Source organism: Notolepis coatsorum (assembly GCF_963971535.1).
Source record: "Notolepis coatsorum genome assembly, chromosome: 5".
NCBI lineage: Eukaryota > Metazoa > Chordata > Actinopteri > Aulopiformes > Paralepididae > Notolepis > Notolepis coatsorum.
This window is the reverse complement of record NC_140169.1, coordinates 53,157,539-53,185,467: the sequence shown is the minus strand read 5'-3', so window position 1 is coordinate 53,185,467 and position 27,929 is coordinate 53,157,539. Positions and strand designations below refer to the sequence as shown.

General features: G+C 47.2%; 1 protein-coding gene across 2 annotated transcripts in view; it reads left to right on the top strand.

Moving 5' to 3' along the window:
- The window catches only part of LOC311228590 (protein LBH-like), a 37,278-nt gene that overhangs the window by 5,924 nt on the left and 3,425 nt on the right, over positions 1 to 27,929 (top strand). For both annotated transcript variants that reach the window (XM_084314505.1, XM_084314506.1), the window contains exons 2-3: positions 22,996 to 23,116; positions 25,590 to 25,764. In XM_084314505.1, coding sequence (XP_084170631.1) covers positions 23,030 to 23,116; positions 25,590 to 25,764 — 262 coding nt within the window. In that variant the 5' untranslated portion in view covers positions 22,996 to 23,029. The remainder of the gene's footprint in view (positions 1 to 22,995; positions 23,117 to 25,589; positions 25,765 to 27,929) is intronic.

Here is a 27,929-nt window from a genome sequence, read left to right as displayed (position 1 = left end):
TTCGGTGGTGAAAGACTTGGGAAGGAGCTGATGGTGTGGCCACGACCCCGCTTATGTAGAGGAGCGGATGTGGGTGTGGCCAGGCGGATGGGTGTGTACATGTGGAGGAGAATTATTCATTATTAGTTTGGATAAAGGGATAGTTCCACTAGAGAGCAGAGCGCTCGCTATACTCATAACTATGGTTATAGGATAACCGTACGTTCTTTGTTTCTCTGTTCATTTGTGTTGCTCATTGTCAGGGTCTTTGGGTTTTGAAAAGCGCTTTATAAATAAAATTTATTATTATTATTATTATTATTAGTTCTTCGCTGCGTTGACAGGAGTAGCCTTTTTAGAGTAAAGAGTTGCAGGGTTTTTTTTAGGAGGAGAAAATAGTTGTTACTTCTTTGCTTTGGGGGGGCTTTAGGACCAGTTGCACTGACTCAGCCCTCCTGAGCCTCAACGCTGACTACACTCCTGACACTACAGCTCCTGTTGCTGCTCATGGTTTCCAATAGATTTGAATACAGTTTTGCATATTGCTCCGGGCAGACTGAGCACCAGAGGTCACAGGTCAGAGGTCATAGGTTTTGAATACAGTTTTGCATATTGCCCCGGGCAGACTGAGCACCAGAGCCTCACCACCACTCTCAATAATTCAATTCTACTTCAAGTTCAAGTTTGTTTTTATTTGTCAGAACAAAATACAGGATACTTTATAATGCAATGCTTGTTTCTTCTGAGCCCCTGAGAGTGTGCTACTGTACAGTGTACACACAGTAAAGAGAAAGTAAGTAAAAAAATTAAGAAGTAAAAAGTCAATATATAACATATATACAATATACATATATACAATACAGAGTAAAATGAGTAACAGTGAGGTAGAATGCAGAGGTACAAAACTTGGGGTAGGGTGCAAATGAGGTGGTGCAAATCTCTTTAATAATAGATAAATATATAGTGTGTTAAAGTGTCTAAAGTGAGTGTGTACATGTGGATGTGTGTGCAGTGAGTGTAGATGATGGTTTGTTACATGGTGTCATTGTCATTGAGCATCCTGATGGCCTGGGGATAGAAGCTCCTTCTGAGTCTCTCTGTGCCGGCCATGAGACTCCGGTAGCGCTTCTTGCCTGACTGCAGCAGTTCAAAGAGGCAGTTGTTCTTCCCTCTTTTACCCTGCACTGTAAAGAAATACAGTAAATTACCTTTTATCAAAATATTAACCATTAAATACAGGTTGTAATCTGTAAATGTATTTGATTTGACTGTCATTTGACAGTAAGTCAGTTTTCATGATGAATTGAAAATGGGGGACCCTGATGTAAACAAGACGAAAGTCTTTTCTCTGGTCTGCATCCCCTTAACAATTGTGTGTATTGAGCCATACTGTATTGTACCCATTCTGCAATCTGTTAATAAAAAAATTTCAATCAATCAATCAAAGTATTTGGCAACCGTTGCTGCCATACATTTACCATTTCTTTACAGTCTTCTTTTTTACAGTGTATGTACACTTGTGTATACTAAAGATTGCGATACTACATTTAGATGTGGTCATTTAGCTGAACACTTTTATCCAAAGCGACTTACAGATTGTGAACAACAAGTCAGCAGGAAGGGTACAACTCTGAAATGGAAAATGTATCAATAAAAACGAACCTTCTTACTGTCTCCTCCTATTATGCACTCTTTCTAATATACTAACATTTCTCTTCCACGCAACACTGCCGCACCCAAGTTTCAACACTTTGATGAACATTGTTACTCAGCTGATAGAGTTGTACCCTTCCCCTGCTGACCTGTCGTACAGAACTTGTAAGTCGCTTTGGATAAAAGCGTTCAGTTAAATGACTAAATGTAAATGTAAAATGTAAACTCTGGCAGCTAAGGGTCAGTGGCATTGTTCGTCAAACAGTGTCGAACTTGAGTCTTACACGCTGAGTGCACAGTAGTATAGAGACATATTATCATGGGAGGTAGTAGTATAGAGACATATTAGCATGATAGGTAGTAGTATAGAGACATATTATCATGGTAGGTAGTAGTATAGAGACATATTAGCATGATAGGTAGTAGTATAGAGATATTAACATGATAGGTAGTAGTATAGAGACATATTAGCATGATAGGTAGTAGTAGAGACATATTACCATGATAGGTAGTAGTATAGACATAGTAGCATGGTAGGTAGTAGTATAGAGACATATTACCATGATAGGTAGTAGTATAGACATATTATATTAGCATGATAGGTAGTAGTATAGAGACATATTACCATGATAGGTAGTAGTATAGAGACATATTACCGTGATAGGTAGTAGTATAGAGACATATTACCATGATAGGTAGTAGTATAGAGACATATTACCATGATAGGTAGTAGTATAGACATAGTAGCATGATAGGTAGTAGTATAGACATAGTAGCATGGTAGGTAGTAGTATAGACATAGTAGCATGATAGGTAGTAGTATAGAGATATTAGCATGATAGGTAGTAGTATAGAGACATAGTAGCATGATAGGTAGTAGTATAGAGATATTACCATGATAGGTAGTAGTATAGACATATTACCATGATAGGTAGTAGTATAGAGATATTATTACCATGATAGGTAGTAGTATAGAGATATTACCATGATAGGTAGTAGTATAGAGATATTACCATGATAGGTAGTAGTATAGACATATTACCATGATAGGTAGTAGTATAGAGATATTATTACCATGATAGGTAGTAGTATAGACATATTACCATGATAGGTAGTAGTATAGACATATTATTACCATGATAGGTAGTAGTATAGAGATATTATTACCATGATAGGTAGTAGTATAGAGATATTATTACCATGGTAGGTAGTAGTATAGAGATATTATTACCATGGTAGGTAGTAGTATAGAGATATTATTACCATGGTAGGTAGTAGTATAGACATATTATATTAGCATGATAGGTAGTAGTATAGACATATTATATTAGCATGATAGGTAGTAGTATAGACATATTATCATGATAGGTAGTAGTATAGACATATTATCATGATAGGTAGTAGTATAGACATATTAGCATGATAGGTAGTAGTATAGACATATTATATTATCATGATAGGTAGTAGTATAGACATATTATATTAGCATGATAGGTAGTAGTATAGACATATTATCATGATAGGTAGTAGTATATACATATTATATTATCATGATAGGTAGTAGTATAGACATATTATATTAGCATGATAGGTAGTAGTATAGACATATTATCATGATAGGCAGTAGTATAGACATATTATCATGATAGGTAGTAGTATAGAGATATTAGCATGATAGGTAGTAGTATAGACATATTATATTAGCATGATCGGTAGTAGTATAGAGATATTAGCATGATAGGTAGTAGTATAGACATATTATTACCATGATAGGCAGTAGTATAGACATTAACATGATAGGTAGTAGTATAGACATAGTATCATGATAGGTAGTAGTGTTACAAAGGGTCAGATTAAACCGAATATATATATTTATTACTTGAGATATATTGTATAGTATTTGTATATCGTCTGATATCCCTTGTATATTCTTTGTACATATACACGGAATATCCCTTTACCTAGTACAGGCCAGACCATAATATTCGTTCTCCTATTGGACAGCGACCCCCTAGGCGCCACGGCCATACCCCCAATGTCTAGTTCAAAGTCACCGCTAAGACATGTCTCAACATGCCCAGGTTTGCGCAGTAATACGAGACAGAAATAAGGCTGGTACTAGATTATTCACCTTACGTATAAATACGGCGCAGGTGGATACAGATGCACTTAGTAACTAAAAGCAGAAGCCTTCACCACGATACAACGTGCTGTGAAGTGGGCCCGTTTTGCCCCGAAATAGAGCCTTGAGACCGCGTGCTAATTGATAGCTGAAGTGTCAGAGTTTAACGCTGTATCGTCGAGTTCGACCTATTCTATTATTAATAGGGGTGGGACGATACATCGATCCAGATCGATACATCGATGTAATTATCAACAATCGAATCGGATCGATGCGATGTAATAAGATCGATTCATATCGATACTCTTATTTTGAAAATCCTGTGGCGAGTCTCATATCCGCCCAAGAACAACAGCAGTAGCTCCGTGTGTGTAGATGTTACAGCATAGCATTCTCCCTTTCTATGTGTGTGTGTGTGTGCGCGTCTTTGGAAAGACCAGATGAGGTCAGAGGAGTTTGATGTTTAAATGTTATTTAAACATAAACAATATAATACATAATAAATGTAGGCCTATACATGATCATGCAACATCAACAAATTGTTGTAGGAACGGTTTGGGAGAGGGAGGTTGTGAGTTTTGAGTTCCAAAAAATGTAGCTTAAAGTTTAAAGCTCAATATATAAAAACGTGGCACTTTACAGTGAACAGGAGGTCTATTTGTATTAAAAACAATAGATTGATTTTCCTTTAAATGTCTGGAAGAGCTCAAAAATACAAATGTCAAATGATATTTTCATTACCTTTTTTTTGTTGATCTAAATGTTACTGATTGTGTTAAATGGGCATATGATATCATCTCATATCGATCGCACGCACCTGAATCTAATCGTATCGTATTGTATCGTGAGAGACTTTGTGATATCGGCAAATATCGTATCGTTGTCCAAAGAATCGATATCGTATCGTATCATGATGAAACTGGTGATTCCCACCCCTAATTATTAAGTAATAGTCTATTATGTATAGTGTATCGTGCTGCTACCGTTCTACAGTGACCAGCATTACCAACGTTTCATCGTACCGAGCTAGTGTGCTTATCCAGGCTGGGCGGCCTAACCTTGTGCCGCCATCCGAGGAGCCCTAGACGAGAACCGTGTGGATATGTACACTGGATAACCTACACCGACGAATGCAGAGCCCTTTTCGGCTGGATTATATTGCTTTGGTCCTGTGGCTGCTGGAGCAGAGAATCGTCTACCCCCACTAACGTGTGGGATTTACCCTGTGAGGAGCCCCGTCGAGCCCGCCTCTAGGACTCTGAGGCTGGCTAGCTTTCTTCCATGCTGCAGTGCATACCGGAGAATAGCTGTTGCTTTGTCTACGGACCAAGGGATTATTGCACCGTCTCCTGTACCTGGAGTCTCTTTATTCCTCGTTGATCCAGACTTTTGCTACCGACAAATCCTCTCCCCTGCTGGCTTACAACCGGAGGGAACCCCCCCTAGTATCTCCAGCTGACCTACGAGTGTACCTTATATAATTCTTATGCTACAGGTGGTATTAATTATCCCCTTCGTAATATGCTCATGGACTTACGCTCTTGACCTATTCATGCACATTCTTCGCCTTACAAGCGCAACTCTAATTCTCAATACTGTAAGATAACATTGATGCTCTTCTAATAAATATTCCAAACAGGACTTTCTTTGTTAAAGGGGAACTCCAACATTTTGGGAAATTAGCTTATTTAACATCTTCCCTGGAGTTAGACAAGAAGATACATACCTTTTTTGTCTCTGTGCGTGCATTTTAGCTTTGGGAATAGACGCTCTGTTAGCATAGCTTAGCTTCATCACTGGAAGTGAGGCAGGACAGTAGCCTTACAGTGCCTTACAGTGTATTGCAAGGTCTGACATTGACCAAATTTGATATGCATGACCTTGGTGGGCTCTAGGTCAACTCCTGAAAAGGGGGTCAATGTCAGACCTTGCAATCAAAAGTTAGGGGGCGCACTGAAATTATGGCAAGGGTTATTAGCCCCCTAACTTTTGATTGCAAAGTCTGACATTGACCCCCTTTTCAGGAGTTGACCTAGAGCCCACCAAGGTCATGCATATCAAGTTTGGTCAATGTCAGACCTTGCAATACACTGTAAGGCACTGTAAGGCTACTGTCCTGCCTCACTTCCAGTGATGAAGCTAAGCTATGCTAACGGAGCGTCTATTCCCAAAGCTAAAATGCACGCACAGAGACAAAAAAGGTATGTATCTTCTTGTCTAACTCCAGGGAAGATGTTAAATAAGCGAATTTCCCAAAATGTTGGAGTTCCCCTTTAAGCCGTGTTATTGTGTGGGTGTTCATCACATATACATGTGTACTGTATGGCCAGTAGTAATGTACATAACTCAGTAGTGGTTTAATGATACCATACTTATTCAATACAGTCAGGGAATTGTACCCCTCAGTTACAATTGGTCATTCGAGCCGGATGGTAATTAGCGTAATATTAATATAATATTAATATTGACATGGCCAGCGATGAACACTCCACAAACGGTTCTCCTAAGCTAGAACGCCCGCAGCGCAGACGGCAGCCACCAGAGGACTACGCTGCCAGTCTACTACCTAGCTTTATACAGACGTTAAACGCGGAAAAAGCGGATAGTAAAAGTATGTCAAACCCTACCGACCAGGCGACCCTGCCAGTAGAGACCCTAGTGGGTTCTAACGTAACTGACCAAGCTCACGGGGGGGACCAGGAGGGACATGACATGACTTTACCCCCCGACAACGTCAACGGGACAGTCCCCGGAGAGCTCCAGGATAAAGAAAGCGCTCCAGGGACGGAACCCGACCCACTACCAGAAGAGACGCGCACCCAGGAGATGGACCTCCTCGGAGCGCGACAGGAGAACGGATCTCCAACGAGCACTGCCAGAAGCCGATCACCTCCATCAGTGTCTTCCCCCAGCGAGGCGGACAAGATGCTGGCGCAGGCATTTATCGCCACCCTGGCAGCCTCCACTGAACGCGATCGACTCCAAGCACAGACGCTTAGCGAGCGCGAACATTCTTCCATGGAACAAGAGCGCCTCCGAGCGCAACACCAAAGTGAGCGCGAACACTCTACCATGGAAAGAGACCGCCTGCAGGCTCAACAACTGAGTGAGCGCGAACAATCTGCAGACCAAAGAGAACGCTTCCACGCGCAACTCCAAGCGCAAGCCCTTAGTGAACGCGAACACTCTGCGACCCAGCGAGAGCGCTTCCAGGCGCAGCAAAGGAGTGAAGACGACCGCATACGCCTGGAGATCAGACGCCTCCAGACGGAAGAGAATATTGAAAGAGACCGCGCCGAAGCCCAGCGCGCCGCCGCCGATGCACAGCGCGACGCAGCCCAAGCCCAGCGCGAAGCAGAGCGCGACCTCGCTCACATCAAGCGCGAAGCCGAGCGCAACCGATTACAAGTGCAGATAATGGAGCAACTGATTGCCAGGGCGACTCCCCCTCCCTCCGCACGGAGCTCCAGGGCCTCGTCAAGACAAGGGTCTAGGGCACCCTCCCCTACCCGATCAAGCGACCCGGAGCCCGGCCAACAGAAAGAGCCTATACACGTCTCCGAACCCCCTCCCCGACCGGTCCATGCGAGACCCAGCAACAGGGAAGAACCGGCCTACGCCGCCGAGAGACTGAATAGACGATTGCAAGATCTAGAAGACCTAGCAGAGGAAGAAGAAGAGGAAGAGGAGGAAAGTCAAGCCCACCAGCAGCATCGTACTCCACAGGACCAGGAGGTCCAGTACAGCCCAGACTTTACCCCCGAGGCCCTGCGTTACAGACCCCCGACTCAACTCAAGGGTGAGTTTGACGCACGACCAGCCCCGAGGAACAGCACCTGGGTACCCGGGCCTTGGTACCCACCAGGTACCAGCCCACAACGACACGTAAGGGGAGACTCGCCTAGGAGGCCTCTCCCCCAACGCTCACCGATGTGCCAGCCATCCATGGCATCGTACCTTGGCACACCGACGTTCCCGGATTTCACACACGAGGACAGAGCACAGTACACAGAACTACGAATGTGCTTAGAGACTATGATGTCCGATGTCCCCGATGAAACGTACAAGTATGCTATCCTCCTCACGCACCTGAAGGTGCCCAGAGCGCATAATATAGCGCTGGCATATTCCAACTCAAGTACCCCATACACCGCGGCTCTAGTAGCCCTCGACCAACGTTATGGACGCATATGGGACTACGTAATACAAGAGATAAGGAATATTGACCATCTACCCCCAGCCACAGACAATCGCTCATTGGATGACCTCTCTATCAAGGTACAATCCCTGGTAGGGATGCTGGGGGCACAAAAGGAAAAGGGTAGGCACGAACTGTACGTGAACTCTAATGTTGAAAGGATATTAGAGAAGCTTCCTCCCGCCCGACAAGAGCGATTCAGGCGGCAAAGAGACCACCGTGATCCCAACGGTCCCGAGCCATCCCTCCTAGACCTGGCCGACTTCCTGGCGAGAGAAGTCAGCAGCCTACGACTGGATACGTTCGTGCGGAGTGGACCAAGCCCCAGAGAGGGACCTAGGAGATCAAACGATAACCGCAGGCTGGTGACCGTCATGCACCAAGCCGAATCAGTACCGCGTAACAAGAACCACAGCACCCCCTCGACGAAGGAGAAGTGGAAGATTGTATGCCAGTACTGTGAGAAAGAACACTGGCTGTCACACTGTGACACGTTCAAGAAGATGACCGCAGACGAGGTGAGTCAATGGATAAAGTCCAACCGCCGCTGTTACCGCTGTGCGCGCAGTCACATGGCAGCCGAGTGCCGCTTAAAGAAGAGGTGTAGTCGGTGTGACGGAGCCCACTTGGACGTCTTACATGACAGTAACAGAAGAAAACCCGCACCCTCAAGCAGCACCAAAGCAAGCGTCATGTACATTGACCCCGTCAGCAGCGGGGGCGCCCGGGTGCTCTTGAAGGTGGTCCGCGTAACATTAAGCTACGAGGACAAGGTCATGGACACCTACGCCGTCCTTGACGACGGGTCAGAAAAGACTCTCCTCCTCGCATCCGCTGCGGCCCAGCTGGGGCTGCGGGGGAGCGAAGAAACGATGACGATTCGGACTATAAGAAGAGACCTGAAGACGATCAAGGGTGAGAACGTCTCCTTCACTATCGCAGCAAGCGGGCAGCCAGAGAGACGGTATAGGATCACTAACGCTTTCACCAGCCAAGACATAGGACTGTCGCGGTACACCTACCCCATCGCCAAGCTGATGGACAAATACGTGCACCTGCGTCAACTACCTATACCGCTCAGACGGCGCCACCCCGACCCTGCTCATAGGATCCGACCACGCACACCTCATCGTCCCGATGGACCGGGTCCACACTGGGCCCAGAGGCTGTCCAGCAGCAGTCGAGACCCGCCTAGGATGGACACTACAAGGCCCCCTCTCCAGGTCTCCTAACCGAACAGCAGCCACTCGCTGCCTCCACTCCAGAGTGACAGAAGAAGACACCGCCCTCTTACAGCACGTCGAGAGGCTATGGACACTAGAGACAATGCCCTTTAAGAACGAAAAGAAACACATTCGTTCCAAGGAAGACATTTACGCCATAGCCCTCCTCGAGCAGGGGACAAAGAGAGTCAAAGTCAACGGAGTGATGAGATACGCAACTCCACTCCTGAGGCGAGAGGGTATGCCTACCTTCCACGCCCCAAAAGAAGCGACGGAGCGATATCTACTGAACACAGAGCGGCGCCTAGCCAGAGACCCCGCTCAAGCTACTGTGTACCGCGCTGAGATTGACAAGCTAATCACAGCGGGACACATAAAGAGAATTGACATTAAAGAGGCCGATCAGACGACCGAATCATGGTACGTGCCCCACCACAAGGTCCACCACAACGGCAAGGATCGTATTGTGTTTAACTGCAGCTACCAGATCGGATCACAAAATCTGAATAAAGTGCTCTTGCCCGGCCCAACACTCGGCCCCTCTCTACTAGGCGTGTTGCTACGTTTCCGCCAGAACAAGGTGGCCATCAGCGGCGACATCAAAGGGATGTTCCTGCAGGTGCGACTAGTGGAAGAGGACAAGCCCCTGCTGCAGTTCTTATGGAGAGAGGATCGGGGATGAGCAACCATCCATCTATCAATGGGAAGTCCTCCCTTTCGGAACCACATGCAGCCCATGCTGTGCTACGTTCGCACTGCAAAAACATGTCGCAGAGGACCCAGCAGCTGATGAGGAGGTCCGACAAAGTGTAGAAAAGAGTTTCTACGTGGACAACTGTCTGCAAAGCGTCTCGACGCCAGAAGAGGCCGAGGCCCTCCTACTCAAGCTCCGCGCCTCCCTGATCAAAGGCGGCTTTGATCTCCGGCAGTGGGCCAGCAGCGACCCTCAAGTACTGCGCAGCCTCTCCCCAGAGGACAAGAGACCTGGATGGCGACCATCCCAGGTGAAGCCCAAGAAATGACATTAGGACTAGTCTGGCGCTTCAAAACAGACTCGCTCCATTATAGACACACACCCCTGACCAAGGAGCAGGGAAGGTCGATTTCACTACCGACCACAAGACGGAGTGTATACAGAACACTCGCCAGACAATATGACCCGTTGGGATGTATTCTACCTTACACCACCAGGGCAAAGATGATTGTACGAGCGCTATGGGACAAGGACCAGGGCTGGGACGACCCCATACCCGACCACCTTGCTTCCACATGGAGAGAGTGGGAGACAGAACTCAGCTCGCTCCCAGGTGTCAACATACGCCGCAGCTACTTCCCACCCACAGTGCGGCTGGAGACGTGTCAGATGGACCTGCACGTCTTCAGCGACGCCTCCGAAGTAGCCTACGGTTCGGTGGCCTACTTGCGGGCCCGAGAGGAGGGAGGAGAAATACATACCGCCTTCATCCTGGCTCGTTCAAGAATAGCCCCCCGCAAGCAACAATCGATCCCGCGTCTAGAGCTCTGCGCAGCCCTAGTAGGAGCGCAACTCGCCACATTAATCCAACGTGAACTCACCATCCCGGTGCAAAGAACAATCCTGTGGTCAGACTCCATGACCGTACTCACATGGATCCAGTCCGATTCGTGTAGATACAAGGTCTTCGTGGGAGTCAGAATCACAGAGATCCAAGATTTAACAGAAGCAGCATGCTGGAGGTACGTGGACACAAAACAGAACCCAGCAGACGTCATCACACAGGGAATGTCCCTGGATGACCTCACACGTCACAATCTCTATAGTGACGGTCCCGAGTTCCTCAAGCTCCCGGAAGAAGAGTGGCCTACACCCACCCCACGGGAGGCTAGTAAAGAGGAGGCAGAGATGAAGAAATCTATGTTCTGTGGGTTGACACCAGTGCATGTGAGCGGATCGGCGCGGGTGAGAAATCCGCTCTTCGCTCTTTAAAGCTTGGTCCGCTCCGCTAATTGCTCATGTTGATCCCGCCGCCACACCGCTCAGCGCGCCGCCAGCGCTCAACTTCATTTTGGCATCAAGCGCTCCTCGCACCACCCCGCTCAGCAGAAAAAAAATTACAGCGGGGGAAATAAAAGAAAGTGCTGTTTTCCTGAAATTGGCTAATTAAACACATCGGATTTCCTGAAGGCCTTCGTTTCGAGCATGCGTAAATTCTTGATTTCGTTATTTAAAATATCATAGAATAATGAAAACAGACAGACCCAGTTTAAATGTATCAACCGAATATGGTATTTTTTTTAATTTACCACTGCACCATGGGCAGGGCACCACCAACTTAGACATTCAACGCAGTGACGGAAAAAACTAATTATGCACAGCCCTCGGCATATACAGTACCTTGTATTATCCGACGTAGCTAATTGAATTACACTGTAGGCCTATACCTTTTTGCATACTGTTAATAAAGTATTAAATCAACCAATCAATCTGAGGTAGAACATAATCACTGACAGTGACAGCCAGGGCAGCATAAGACGGATACAAAATTACGTGTATGACATGAGCCTCAGAGGAGGCCGTAATAGGCCTAAGGCCTTGGCTTAGCCACTGAAGACAATTAATGCAACAGGCTTGTTATCAAACGAACTCAGGAAATCACATAGCTAATATGCCTATGAAAATAAAAATATAACTTACTCGACATAACTGTCTACAAAGTGTCTCACAGTAAAACACAAACGAAAATGTGCAAGTTCCCTATAGCCTTTGAAAAACTCGAATACAATCAACCAATATAAAAGTGCTGTTGGATATGCTACATTTATATAAATGTATAAAATCTAAAACAGAGTGCTACATTCTTATGTATAAAATAAAAAATAATGGCCATTAACTTTAGGCAGGCCTATTGCATTTTGCAATAAAGTAGGATATTATAGGCTATTCGTTTTTGTCACTTTGTGCATTTTAAACAAAATAAAACAATGCTCATGTGCCTATATCTGCCATGCAGTGCCACGGCAGCTACATTATCTTTGAGTTCACTTTCAAGAACACGAGTTTAGCCAATGTCTGAGGCTTCAAACTCATGCGGTGATTTCTTGACATCAAACCAGCAGCGGAAAACACCCTCTCTGCGCTCGCAGAGCCACTGGGAATACTGAACACTTTGCGGGCAACTTTACTCAGGCGTGGAAGGGACTTGGAATTTTGTTTCCAAAATGCAATGACATCTTTGACATCGTCAGGGTTTGATCTTGGGGACGAGAGGTAGGTTTCAACTTCAGTTTTCGCATTGCCTCCTCCCGTGGGCTGATTCTCTGAGAAGTATGATCCAAATATACGAGGCCTCTTGATTTCTTCGGGCACGTCAGATTCTCCGCCGTCGGACTCGGGTTGACCTGCTGCCTCTCCAGCACCAGCGACTGCTGCGGTCATCTCCTCTGTTTCTTTGACGAGGAGGTCGCGTATTTCTCCAAGTTTATTACAAACCAACTCATCACGGATTATCCACTCTGTTTTGAAACGAGGATCTAACAGCGACGCGAAGAGGAGGTGTTTATCATCATAGTACATTCTGAAGCGAGTGGACACGTTATTGGACAGTGTTTCCGCGAAAGAAGCTATTCCTAATGGAAGGGCAGCGTTGTTGTTGACAAGCAGGGATTTGAGCTCGCCTACAGCCGGGAGAATCATGCCCAAATTCCCAAGCTCCCGTTGCATGTTGTCTGTGAGGTCAGCCAGCGGTGACAATACTTCAACAAGGTGATTGAGCCGACGCACGTCATTAAGTGTGAGAATAGCGGCAGTGGTTTTAAGTTTGCTCTGCCACAATGCATCTTTTTTGAATAGCTTTAGGACAGACTCCACCATGCGCAGCTGGCTGCTCCATCGCGTCGGGCAAGCAGTGGTGGGTCGTACACCCAGAGAGTCAGTTTCCTCCGTGTTCAGACAACTCTTACGCACACTTTTCACTAGCTTTCCCACTTTAACTAGCAGGCGATTGATATCATCATGCTCGTTAACTGCGTCTTTGATAGCTAACTGAAGCAGATGAATTGGGCATCGCAGGTGTAAACTTGATACGGTGAAGTACTGGTTTACCATAGCCTCTACAGTATTAGTGACCACGTCCACTTGGTTTTGCGAGAGCGCAGGTTCCTCCTCCGCTATTTCCTCCCCTTCCTCCACCACCAGTGCCACTTCATCATCATCATCTTTCTCCTCTTCTCCTTCAGCGTCAGGCAGGATGTTAAATGCCTTGACCATGTTGCTGGCACTGTCTGTCACCACACGAATCACGCGTTGATGAATGTTCCAATTTTTCAGCACACTTTCATACTTTTGATATATGCGATCTGCAGTGTGAGACCCTGTTATGTGCTCACAGCCTAACAGAACCGTGTGGCCCTTGAACGTCCCGTCGATAAAACTTGCCACAATAGCAAGGAAACTGTGGCCTCTTCTACTTGTCCAAATATCAGATGCAAGAACGAACCCTTCACCCATTCCTATGAGCTCTCGTAGTTTGACTTCCATCTCTTGTATGGCATGTGGCATAAGTGTGTCCCGGACAGTATTGTAGCAGGGCGGGGTGTAACCTGGTTGGGCCATGCCGGCAAAATGTCTCATACCTTCACGTTCTCCTTTACTTAAGGGGTCGTAATCCATGGATATCATTTTAAAAAACGCTTCATCCAGCTCCCTTTTTCTTTCACGTGTCACGTTAGGTGCCTTTTTTCCAGTGAGGAAATTGTGCAGCGAGTCACGCTGTTTCTCTTTTTGTTGCTGTTGCGTCTGGGCATCTAAAACAAATAATAAATGCATGCTTTATATTAGGTCTACAATACATTAAGCTGTAATAAGGCTACCAATTTCAAAATGGCTAATAATGACAAGTAACAAACCTTTGGATTTCTTCTCATTATGTTCGCAAAATATGTGGTCATGCTTCCTCCCAATGTGTCTCTTTAGATTCCAAGAAGAATCTCTTCCGACGGTAATATAGTCTGCACATTCTGTCTCCTCACCATCATCGTTAGTTGTTTTCACGATACATTGGAACTTATTATCTGTTACTTTTTTAAGATATTTAGCAAACACGGCCATGCTTTCACGTTGTGGGATTTCTTGTAAGCACATGCAGTTCTGTTTACAGGACGGACACTGAGGACAGGTGCATTGTGGACCGGTGCCATCTGGTCTGGTAGACGCCTCCCAGACCAGTGCCGTGCGCACTGAGGAGCGGACCTGAGCGGCTTGGAGCGGAGGAGAACTCTCGCTCCGGTCGTCGCGCCGACTCATTTTAAAACCCACTCCTCGCTCACGTCAAAACGGCCCGCTCCGCGCCCCGCGCCGCTCGCGCGCCGATCCGCTCACATGCACTGGTTGACACACACACCAGCCCCCACAGATCCCAACATAGACGACTGCCCTACCCTTGAGAGTGCGCAGTTAAAGACATTCCTGTGGCACCACCCTGAGGTTCCCTCCACTACTGATATTAATGCAGCTAACTACGAAGAAGCAGAACTCCTTCTGCTACAGCGAGCCCAAAGAGACTCGTTCCCCGACGAGCTAGACTGTCTGCAGGGATCAAAGCCAGTCCCGTCAGACAGCAGACTGCTCCACTTGGCCCCTGAGAGCGACGCCCACAATCTCATCAGAGTGGGTGGTCGTCTGAGAAGGGCCCCAGACTTAACGGATGACGTCAAGTTCCCGATAGTCCTCAACAGCCGACACAAGGTCACAGAGCTCATCATAAAGAAATACGACGAGGACGCGCACCACGCCGGGGCAGAGAGAGTCTTCGCTGAGATCAGACGTCGCTATTGGATACTGCAAGGAAGAGAAGCAGTACGACGCTTCCAGCGGACCTGTCTAGACTGTCGCAAGTGGCGAGCACAGCCCAGTATACCCCGGATGGCTGACCTACCCCCCTGTCGCCTCCGACTCTGCGACAAGCCCTTTCACTCCACCGGTATGGACTGTTTCGGCCCGCTGTATGTGAAGAAAGGAAGAGGGACGGAGAAGCGGTGGGGTATTGTATTCAAATGCATGACCACCCGAGCGATACACATAGAACTCCTTCCAACCATGAGTACGGACTCATTCCTTATGGCCTTCCGGAGATTCACAGCGCGGAAAGGAAAACCGTCTATATTATTGTCTGATCACGGGACAAACTTCAAAGGTGGAGAAAGAGAGCTGAGAGAGAGCTTCCAAGCTATGGGCCCAGAACTTAAGACCCACCTCGCTCCCTCTCAGATTGATTTCCAGTTTAACCCCCCGAATGCACCTCACTTCGGGGGAACTTGGGAACGAGAAGTACGTTCGATAAAGACAGCCCTGTACGCCGTGCTTGGGGCCCAGACCGTGGCGGAAGAAGTCCTCACGACAGTCCTCACGGAGATCGAGGGAGTATTGAACTCAAAGCCCCTCGGTTACGTCTCAAGTGATGTAGCAGATGTCGACCCAGTCACCCCCAACACTCTCTTGATGGGGCGGCTGGACCCCGCGCTCCCACAGACAGTGTACAGACCTGAGGAAGCGAACGGCCGAAGAATGTGGAGGTACAGTCAAGTATTGGCTGACAAGTTTTGGAACAGTTTCCTCCTCCACTATCTACCGTCTCTACAGACCCGCCAGAAATGGGTAAAAGAAAGAGACAATTTGACGGAGGGCACAGTCGTCATGATTATCGACCAGTCACTACCCCAAGCTATGTGGCCGGCCGGCCGCATAAGCAAAGTGATCACTGGTGCCTACGGAAAGGTCAGAGTGGCAGAAGTGCTCGTCCAGGGGCGGACATACACCCGACCCGTGGCGAGGCTGATAGAGTTGCCAAGGCTCCCCGACTCTCTTAATGACGACCATGACCCCCTGACTTTGTGAATTGCCCTACTCCTCACAACGGACATTGAGTAGTGGACAGTGCGGTTAATCTGTCTCTGCTTATCTAATTAGGTGCGGACTAATTAGGAGGCGGCTGTTACAAAGGGTCAGATTAAACCGAATATATATATTTATTACTTGAGATATATTGTATAGTATTTGTATATCGTCTGATATCCCTTGTATATTCTTTGTACATATACACGGAATATCCCTTTACTTAGTACAGGCCAGACCATAATATTCGTTCTCCTATTGGACAGCGACCCCCTAGGCGCCACGGCCATACCCCCAATGTCTAGTTCAAAGTCACCGCTAAGACATGTCTCAACATGCCCAGGTTTGCGCAGTAATACGAGACAGAAATAAGGCTGGTACTAGATTATTCACCTTACGTATAAATACGGCGCAGGTGGATACAGATGCACTTAGTAACTAAAAGCAGAAGCCTTCACCACGATACAACGTGCTGTGAAGTGGGCCCGTTTTGCCCCGAAATAGAGCCTTGAGACCGCGTGCGAATTGATAGCTGAAGTGTCAGAGTTTAACGCTGTATCGTCGAGTTCGACCTATTCTATTATTAAGTAATAGTCTATTATGTATAGTGTATCGTGCGGCTACCGTTCTACAGTGACCAGCATTACCAACGTTTCATCGTACCGAGCTAGTGTGCTTATCCAGGCTGGGCGGCCTAACCTTGTGCCGCCATCCGAGGAGCCCTAGACGAGAACCGTGTGGATATGTACACTGGATAACCTACACCGACGAATGCAGAGCCCTTTTCGGCTGGATTATATTGCTTTGGTCCTGTGGCTGCTGGAGCAGAGAATCGTCTACCCCCACTACCGTGTGGGATTTACCCTGTGAGGAGCCCGGTCGAGCCCGCCTCTAGGACTCTGAGGCTGGCTAGCTTTCTTCCATGCTGCAGTGCATATCGGAGAATAGCTGTTGCTTTGTCTACGGACCAAGGGATTATTGCACCGTCTCCTGTACCTGGAGTCTCTTTATTCCTCGTTGATCCAGACTTTTGCTACCGACAAATCCTCTCCCCTGCTGGCTTACAACCGGAGGGAACCCCCCCTAGTATCTCCAGCTGACCTACGAGTGTACCTTATATAATTCTTATGCTACAGGTGGTATTAATTATCCCCTTCGTAATATGCTCATGGACTTACGCTCTTGACCTATTCATGCACATTCTTCGCCTTACAAGCGCAACTCTAATTCTCAATACTGTAAGATAACATTGATGCTCTTCTAATAAATATTCCAAACAGGACTTTCTTTGTTAAGCCGTGTTATTGTGTGGGTGTTCATCACATATACATGTGTACTGTATGGCCAGTAGTAATGTACATAACTCAGTAGTGGTTTAATGATACCATACTTATTCAATACAGTCAGGGAATTGTACCCCTCAGTTACAAGTAGTATAGACATATTAACATGATAGGTAGTAGTATAGACATATTATATTAGAATGATAGGTAGTAGTATAGACATATTATATTAGAATGATAGGTAGTAGTATAGACATAGTCGCATAGTAATTAAGGTACACAATATTATAAGACAGTAAGAAAGTTAGTTTTTTTTTTTTTTATTATTATTATTTATTTTTAACACATTGTAGATGATACTACAGGTAATGGAACTGCAGTGTAGACTACTGACAACATGTAGGCTAAGGAACACACACACACGCACACCACCAAGCACTTAACCCTTTCACTACCACACTACAGAAAGGTTAACCTTCTGTAGTATGGTAGTGAAAGCCCTATTGTACATCAATAGGTTAACCTTTCTGTAGTGTGGTAGTGAAAGGGTTAAGTGCTTGGTGGTGTGCATGCGTGTGTGTGTGTGTGTGTGTGTTTGTGTACTACTTGTATTCATGTGTTTGTAAGGACCTGTTTGAAGTCTCTGTGAAGTAAGCGCTGAGAGGTTTCTAGGGGAGTGAGGAAATTTTTTGGCCCAGTCCTAATTTGTTGTGAAAGGGTTAACCCTTTGTCGCGTGGCAGGGAAAAGGTTAACCTTCTGTATTGTCGCGGCGGTGAAAGGGTTAAACCCTTTTGGTAGTGCGGTAGTGAAAGGGTTAAACACACAGAAGAAGCAAGACCGGTCGCTCCTCGGCGTGACGAGGGTTAACGCCGGCCCGGGACCCTTTCTTTGTCTCACTGGAAATGGCAGCGCTTTGATCTCCCGCTAACAACACCCTCTTTGTTCATCCCACTCACGCGCGGCGGATGAACAGGCAGCACACTAACAAGGAGGCCTTGTGCCCCCAGTGTGTGTCGTCGTGTTCCTGGTTGGACGCCGCCCGCCACGCTCACAACATGGGCCACGGCTGGCTCCACAACACGGCACCTTTCCTTCATGTAACTGCGAGGTGTGATGGAAATAGAGGTAGCGGCGTGCGTTCGCTAGGTTTCTGTCCGTGAACCGGCCGCGTCTATATTTTCTACAACGGAGTTCGGCGATTTGCGAATCTGATTGGCCACTGACGTTTCTGGTCATGTGACATGTGCGCCCAATAGCGTGACGAGCTGTGTCTTTGCCCATTTCCGCGTTGAACAGCCTGCAAAGCACCTGGCGTTCTATCGCCATGCTCTAAGACAAACTCTAACCTTAACCAACTTCGAAAGAGTGCCTAAGCTTAACCGTCGGAATCAGGGCAGGCGTTCTATCGCCATGTTCTAAGACAAACTCTAACCTTAACCGACTTCTAACGAGCGCCTAAGCCTAACCAGTGTAGAAACTTGCGGTCCCACGATTGGGCGTACATGTCACATGACCAGAAATGACACTGGCCAATCAGATTCGCAAATCGCAGAACTCCGTTGTAGAAAGTATTCAGGCGAACCGGCCGCTTCCCGACATGGACACCGCTTGTTTGTTTGTTAGTTTGTTTGTTTGTTTGTTTGTTAGGATCCCCATTAGTCATCATCAACGTGTTGACTATTCTTCCTGGGGTCCTCACAGATAATACACATACAATTATGAAACATTCAGTGTAAATCAGTCATATATATCACATACATAATCAATAGAAAATAAAACTATGTCTCCATAATCCAAAACAGACAGAAAAACAGCTTCAACGACCTTCCTTCTGCTAAACATAGGAAAACTGGTTTTGTGTCCGTGCAAAAAGCCTTCTGACGCAGTTTACTTGCAAGATTATCTTGTTTATCTTGTATCTTGTATCTTGTATCTTGCAAGACATATGTACAGTATGCAAATCACCAACAACTTTGAACACATCAGACCAAAACAAAAATACACACACGCACATGCACGCACATGCACACACACACACACACATGTATACACACGGACACACACACATGCACGCACGTACACACACACGCAGGTATACACGCACACACACACACACACACATGCACGCACGTACACACACATGCATGCACGTACACACACACAGGCAATCACATACACACGCATGCACACACACACGCACACACACACACGCATGCACACACACACACACCATGTTCTCTGGAGTACGTTGTTAATTTGTACAAAACCATCCTGGCTCACGGGTCATGTGACCGTGTGTCACTGTCATGTCTCCGTGGAAACCAACATAAATTGACCTGCCCCCTCAGTAATGAAAGACTCACATAGCAGAGGGCGTCCTAATCAGTGGATTAGTCATCCCACCACACACACACACACACACGCACACACACACACACACACACACACACACACACACACGCCACGATGAGGGACATCCACAATGTCGGGGCTTGGAACAGTGAACACTGTTGTTGAACACAAGACGGCAGCATTGCAGCTCCGGTGAGCATTCGTCTGGTCTCACACCTGCCAAGTCGTTCTGTCCGGTGAGCATTCGTCTGGTCTCACACCTGCCAAGTCGTTCTGTCCGGTGAGCATTCGTCTGGTCTCACACATGCCAAGTCGTTCTGTCCGGTGAGCATTCGTCTGGTCTCACACCTGTCAAGTTGTTCTGTCTGGTGACCATTCGTCTGGTCTCACACCTGTCAAGTCGTTCTGACCGGTGAGCTTTCATCTGGTCTCACACCTGCCAAGCCGTTCTGTCCGGTGAGCATTCGTCTGGTCTCACACCTGCCAAGTCGTTCTGACCGGTGAGCATTCGTCTGGTCTCACACCTGCCAAGTCGTTCTGACCGGTGAGCATTCGTCTGGTCTCACACCTGCCAAGCCGTTCTGACCGGTGAGCATTCGTCTGGTCTCACACCTGCCAAGCCGCTCTGACCGGTGAGCATTCGTCTGGTCTCACACCCACCTGCCAAGTCGTTCTGTCCGGTGAGCATTCGTCTGGTCTCACACCTGCCAAGTCGTTCTGTCCGGTGAGCATTCGTCTGGTCTCACACCCACCTGCCAAGTCGTTCTGTCCGGTGAGCATTCGTCTGGTCTCACACCTGCCAAGCCGCTCTGACCGGTGAGCATTCGTCTGGTCTCACACCTGCCTGCCAAGCCGTTCTGTCCGGTGAGCATTCGTCTGGTCTCACACCTGCCAAGCCGCTCTGACCGGTGAGCATTCGTCTGGTCTCACACCTGCCAAGTCGTTCTGACCGGTGAGCATTCGTCTGGTCTCACACCTGCCAAGTCGTTCTGTCCGGTGAGCATTCGTCTGGTCTCACACCTGCCAAGTCGTTCTGACCGGTGAGCATTCGTCTGGTCTCACACCTACCTGCCAAGTCGTTCTGACTGGTGAGCATTCGTCTGGTCTCACACCTACCTGCCAAGTCGTTCTGACCGGTGAGCTTTCGTCTGGTCTCACACCTGCCAAGCCGTTCTGTCCGGTGAGCATTCGTCTGGTCTCACACCTGCCAAGTCGTTCTGACCGGTGAGCATTCGTCTGGTCTCACACCTGCCAAGCCGCTCTGACCAGTGAGCATTCGTCTGGTCTCACACCCGCCAAGCCGTTCTGACCGGTGAGCATTCGTCTGGTCTCACACCTGCCTGCCAAGCCGCTCTGACCGGTGAGCATTCGTCTGGTCTCACACCTGCCAAGTCGTTCTGACCGGTGAGCATTCGTCTGGTCTCACACCTGCCAAGTCGTTCTGACCGGTGAGCATTCGTCTGGTCTCACACCTACCAAGTCGTTCTGACCGGTGAGCATTCGTCTGGTCTCACACCTGCCAAGTCGTTCTGACCGGTGAGCATTCGTCTGGTCTCACACCCGCTAAGCCATTCTGACCGGTGAGCATTCGTCTGGTCTCACACCTGCCAAGTCGTTCAGACGGGTGAGCATTCGTCTGGTTTCACACCTGCCAAGCCGTTCTGACTTCTGAGCATTCGTCTGGTCTCACACCTGCCAAGCCGCTCTGTCCGGTGAGCATTCGTCTGATCTCACACCTGCCAAGTCGTTCTGACCGGTGAGCATTCGTCTGGTCTCACACCCGCCAAGCCATTCTGACTTCTGAGAATTCGTCTGGTCTCACACCTGCCTGCCAAGTCGTTCTGACCGGTGAGCATTCGTCTGGTCTCACACCTGCCAAGTCGTTCTGACCGGTGAGCATTCGTCTGGTCTCACACTTGCCAAGCCGCTCTGTCCGGTGAGCATTCGTCTGGTCTCACACCTGCCAAGCCGTTCTGTCCGGTGAGCATTCGTCTGGTCTCACACCTGCCAAGCCGTTCTGACTTCTGAGCATTCGTCTGGTCTCACACCTGCCTGCCAAGTCGTTCTGACCGGTGAGCATTCGTCTGGTCTCACACCTGCCAAGTCGTTCTGACCGGTGAGCATTCGTCTGGTCTCACACCTGCCAAGCCGTTCTGACTTCTGAGCATTCGTCTGGTCTCACACCTGCCTCCCAAGTCGTTCTGACCGGTGAGCATTCGTCTGGTCTCACACCTGCCAAGTCGTTCTGACCGGTGAGCATTCGTCTGGTCTCACACCTGCCAAGCCGTTCTGTCCGGTGAGCATTCGTCTGGTCTCACACCTCACTGTGGTACTACCCTGGTAAAGGTTATAGGTCGCCATGGTACCATGACAGAAATGGCAATATCATGACTAATTTCCATAGTTTCTTTGGTCACTACCAAAAAATACCATGATACCTTTTTGGAAATATCATGATACTTTTTTGGATCAACTGTGATACCAAAAAAAGTTCCAAATAGCCAAATAATATCATGATACTAAACAAATAGCTCACATGCATAATTCAAGGTGACAGTAGTCTAACAGGCAGGCAGAAAAGTGGCAATTATTTGTACTTGAACTTGAGGACTGCACACTTCTTTTGCAAACCTTAGCTTTATACTTTATACTTATAGCACTTATGCATGAGCCCGGTCTCTTTTGAAAGATAAGATTCTGACGTTACTAATGCAGAAAAAGCATTACTCACTTTTAGTGCTGATGAAATAGAGTAACAGAGGTTTGAACTTGAGTTGAACTTGAACTTGTGTACTAAACATTTTCTTTAGTGGTTGCAAGATTCCAGATTCCATTATTCCAGCTGAGAGGTAGGAGCTGGAAAACACTGCGGTTCCATCGCCTGAAGTCTTATGTAGTACAGGTCCTCCCTCTCTCTCTCACTCTCTCTCTCTCTCTCTCTCTCTCTCTCTCTCTCTCACTCCGTCCTCAGCTCCAGAGTTCTGCCTCTCTCTCTCTCTCTCTCTCTCTCTCTCTCTCTCTCTCTCTCTCTCTCTCTCTCTCTCACTCCGTCAGGGCAGAGCAGGTAAGGTTCAGCACTGCAGGCCAGACAGGAGGGGGTATGAAGCTGTTCCATGGGACCGGTTGAGACAGAGACAGAGGTTAAAAAGGTGCAGAAAAGCAGACATGGGAGCAAATAGACATCCTAACACTAGGCAGATTAATCAACATTACTCTCTCTCTCTCTCTCTCTCTCTCTCTCTCTCTCTCTCTCTCTCTCTCTCTCTCTCTCTCTCTCTCTCTCTCTCTCTCTCTCTCTCTCTCTCTCCTCGTCCAGACTCCGTGTTCGGCCCGACACACACAGGACCAGGATGACAGAAGTGATGAACACCTGTGATTCGACGGTGGGAGACTTCGGTGTGGGCGGAGCCACGGGGGGCGAAGGCATATCGTTCCAGGTGGGGCTTACTGTCTATCAGAGCATGTGAGCGGCGGAGTGGGTTTTAAAATGGGTCGGCGCGACTTCCGGAGCGAGAGTTCTCCTCCGCTCCGAGCCGCTCAGTGCACAGTGCACACAGAAACTGATGTAATATACATGTAGTACAATGCCTAAGCAACAGGTGGCGATGTACAAACATGAAGGCCATTTTCAACCAATGAGAAGGGTGAACCGTCACTCACATCCTGCTAAAACCAAAGTATAATCCGCCATCTTTAAAGCGCTGTTGTTGTTAGCTTACATGCTAACGTGTATGGGATCGACCATAGCATTTCGGCTAGGCTAGCTACCATGGCTTAGTAGAGCTAGTTGAATGGATAAACGTTATTTAACATTGCAGAATGGGTACATCTCAATACAAACAATTGTTAAGGGGCCCAGGGGGTGTAGACTGTTGTAGTTTGGTCAAATCAAGCTAATTTACATCATGCTCCAAAAAAAATGATTCTGCTGAGCGAGCTGTGGAGCGGGGAGCGCTTGATTCGTAAATGAAGGTGAGCGGTGAGCGGAGCGGTGAGCGACTTGGGGGGCGGGCCAACATGAGCGAATGAGAGCGGAACCAGACGTCTAGAGCGAAGAGTGGATTTCTCGAGCGCTCCGCTCCGCTCACATGCTCTGCTGTCTATATGCAAAAGCAAACAAAACAACAACACGAGGTAAACTATTTTTTTTTTTTTTTTTTTGTCTTTTTCCCCCTCCATTTTCCTCCGATTTTCTCCCATCCCAATGTTAGTGGTATGCCAATTCCCAGTCCCTTCCTGGTCGCTGCGCACTTACCCCCCACAGTCAGATCATCTGGGAGAGTGGAGGCTACCACATGCTTCCTCCGACACACGTCCAGCCAATCACCGCTTCTTTTCACCTGGCAGCGCGGATTCTCATCGAGAGGGCGTAGCGTGTGGGAGGACCACACTATCCCCCTCAAGTCCTATCCGCGCTTAGCAGGCGCCCCGACCGAACTGTAGGAGTCGCTGTTTACAACGACCCGGACCCACCCCGCCAGCTTCTCCCACCCTCTAATACAGCCAATTGTATTAGTGCAGACGGCCAGCCAAGCTGGTGACAACCCCGGAGCTGTGAGCTGGATTCGAACAGGCGAATCCAGCTCACAGCTCCGGGGTTGGTGACGAACGCAATCTCCGCTCGGCCACCTAACCGCCTCGAGGTAAACTAGTTGCTGTGATGAGGTAAGTTCTGAGGACCAGGAAGTGAAGTTCTCGCTCAGCGCTGACACCAGCTCTGTGGACCAGGAAGTGAAGTTCTCGCTCAGCGCTGACACCAGCTCTGTGGACCAGGAAGTGAAGTTCTCGCTCAGCGCTGACACCAGCTCTGTGGACCAGGAAGTGAAGTTCTCGCTCAGCGCTGACACCAGCTCTGAGGACCAGGAAGTGAAGTTCTCGCTCAGCGCTGACACCAGCTCTGTGGACCAGGAAGTGAAGTTCTTGCTCAGCGCTGACACCAGCTCTGTGGACCAGGAAGTGAAGTTCTCTCTCAGCGCTGACACCAGCTCTGTGGACCAGGAAGTGAAGTTCTCGCTCAGCGCTGACACCAGCTCTGTGGACCAGGAAGTGAAGTTCTTGCTCAGCGCTGACACCAGCTCTGTGGACCAGGAAGTGAAGTTCTCGCTCAGCGCTGCCACCAGCTCTGTGGACCAGGAAGTGAAGTTCTCGCTCAGCACTGACACCAGCTCTGTGGACCAGGAAGTGAAGTTCTCGCTCAGCGCTGACACCAGCTCTGTGGACCAGGAAGTGAAGTTCTCGCTCAGCGCTGACACCAGCTCTGAGGACCAGGAAGTGAAGTTCTCGCTCAGCGCTGACACCAGCTCTGTGGACCAGGAAGTGAAGTTCTCAATCCGGGCTGACACCAGCTCTGTGGACCAGGAAGTGAAGTTCTCAATCCGGGCTGACACCAGCTCTGTGGACCAGGAAGTGAAGTTCTCGCTCACCCAAATGAGGCTCATGTTCTGTTATTGCTAACAGGTCTAAACAGGAATTTAAGATAAGATAAGATATTCCTTTATTGATCACCTTGGGGGAAATCTGGGCGTCATAGCAGCATGGGGGAGGGGAGGTACAGATACAGGTGTGCTTAATAGTACCAAAGACATAAATATAGGCAATAAAACTTGATCTACGTATAAAAATATGAGAACAAATAAACAGTGTAAACAAAGGTGCAGATGAGGGTCTGTATGCCTCTCACTGCGACGCCAAGTCAAGGATTTGGGGGCAAACTGAGAGCCCCTCTGTGTTGGAGTGGAAATGGAGTCTGATAAATATGGACCCTCTGTGTTGGAGTGGAAATGGAGTCTGATAAAGATGCACCCTCTGTGTTGGAGTGGAAATGGAGTCTGATAAAGATGCACCCTCTGTGTCGTCCCGTCCGTCTCATTATTTCCATGCAAAAGGTCCAAGTATCTACTTCTCTACCAGATCTTTCCAGATTCCCACGAGCGCTTCCCGAAGCTGAGCAAGAGGCTGCCGTCCATCGTGGTGGAGCCCACAGAGAGCGGCGAGGTGGAGAGCGGCGAGCTCCGCTGGCCCCCGGACGACCTCAGTTCCCCCGGCGACGGCACCGGAGAAGAAGCCCAGGCCCAGCCCGCCGCCGGTGAGGAAAACCCCGTCTGTCCCCAGTTAGTCATCAAGCATGTATTTACCCGAATACATCAAAATGAGTAAACATGTGGCACAATTTAAAAAGCAGCTAAAAAAATACACATTAGAAAAATACAGAAATGAGTCGTGAGGATAAACAAAGTTATGGTATATTGTGTATGTAGTGATGTACTATATTCACTGCTGTCAAGTGAATCATGTTTTTTATTGTAAACTTTTAATATAAGTAAAAATAATATTCCTTATTGTAATATACTAAATTATGTTTTTTCTTTGTTCTTTTTTAAATGTTTTTTTCCTTTAAGGATTTTTTTTTTAATTTGTTGTTAAGATTGTTTGGTCTGACGGATCAAGACACTGTGAGTTGTTTGAAGAAATAAGAAGAATAACATGTCCAAGAAATAAACGTTTCATTCATTCATTCAAGCAGAGAAGATGTTCACAGTGCGATCTGCGATCCAAATGTAATGAAATGGGTCGCCCCTTACACTCTGCTGGTCCCCGGCTGTATATCAAATCAAATCAAATCAAATTTATTTGTAAGGCCCAACAACACACGTTAATGTCCCCATGGGCCGGACACGTCTTCTTTAAATAAGTCAAGAAGAAACATCACAATAAATCAAGAACAAAAGAAAAAACACCATGAAGTCCAAAATTTTTTAAATAAATAAAATAAATGAATGCAACACTCCCACTAAACTCACTAAAACCTAGCAATAGGAAGAAATGCACCACGGGCAATGTGGAGGAGAGAAACCTTAGAAGGGCCGTCCAAAGGGGGGATCTCCCTTCTTAGATGTCGGTGATAGTAGTGTTGCTATAAAACAGGCGAAACAGTTGGTAAGCATGCACACATACGTGTTAATGAAACACAAATAAGTGCATGCAACTGAACATTTTGAAAGATTGAAAATAGAGCTGATGGCGAATCCATTTGAGGTATGGGGGAGCGGCGTAGAGAGGGTCGCATCCTCATCATCACGGGACGTCCAACACTCCGGTCATCACCACGAGACAGCCACTCACAGGGAGACATAGCTACGCTATGCTAGCTACATATCATAGTCTCTCTAGGCTATATATAATGCTACGCTATGCTAGCTACATATCACAGTCTCTAAGCTATATGTAAGGCTACACTATGCTAGCTACATATCATAGTCTCTAAGCTATATGTAATGCTATGCTATGCTAGCTACATATCATAGTATCTAGGCTATATGTAATGCTACGCTATGCTAGCTACATTTTATAGTCTCTAAGCTATATGTAATGCTACGCTATGCTAGCTACATTTTATAGTCTCTAAGCTATATGTAATGCTACGCTATGCTAGCTACATATCACAGTCTCTAAGCTATATGTAATGCTACGCTATGCTAGCTACATATCATAGTCTCTAGGCTATATGTAATGCTACGCTATGCTAGCTACATTTTATAGTCTCTAAGCTATATGTAATGCTACGCTATGCTAGCTACATATCATAGTCTCTAGGCTATATGTAATGCTACGCTATGCTAGCTACATATCATAGTCTCTAGGCTATATGTAATGCTACGCTATGCTAGCTACATATCATAGTCTCTAGGCTATATATAATGCTACGCTATGCTAGCTACATATTATAGTCTCTAAGCTATATGTAATGCTACGTTATGCTAGCTACATATCATAGTCTCTAGGCTATATGTAATGCTACGCTATGCTAGCTACATATCATAGCCTGTAGACTGTGTGTAAAGCTACGCTATGCTAGCTACATATCACAGTCAGTAGGCTATATGTAATACTACGCTATGTTAACTACATATCACAGTCTGTAGGCTATATGTAACGCTACGCTATGTTAGCTACATAGCACAGTATCTAGGCTATGTAACACTACGCTATGTTAGCTACATATCACAGTATCTAGGCTATATGTAATGCTACGCTATGCTAGCCACATATCACAGTCTGTAGGCTATATGTAATGCTGTTAGCTACATATCACAGTCTGTAGGCTATATTTAATGCTACGCTATGTTAGCTACATATCACAGTCTCTAGGCTATATGTAATGCTACGCTAGCCACATATCACAGCCATGCAAATGAACATAGAGTGAAATTAATGTAAAGTCCCCCTGAAATAGCTAGCAGAATGCTATTT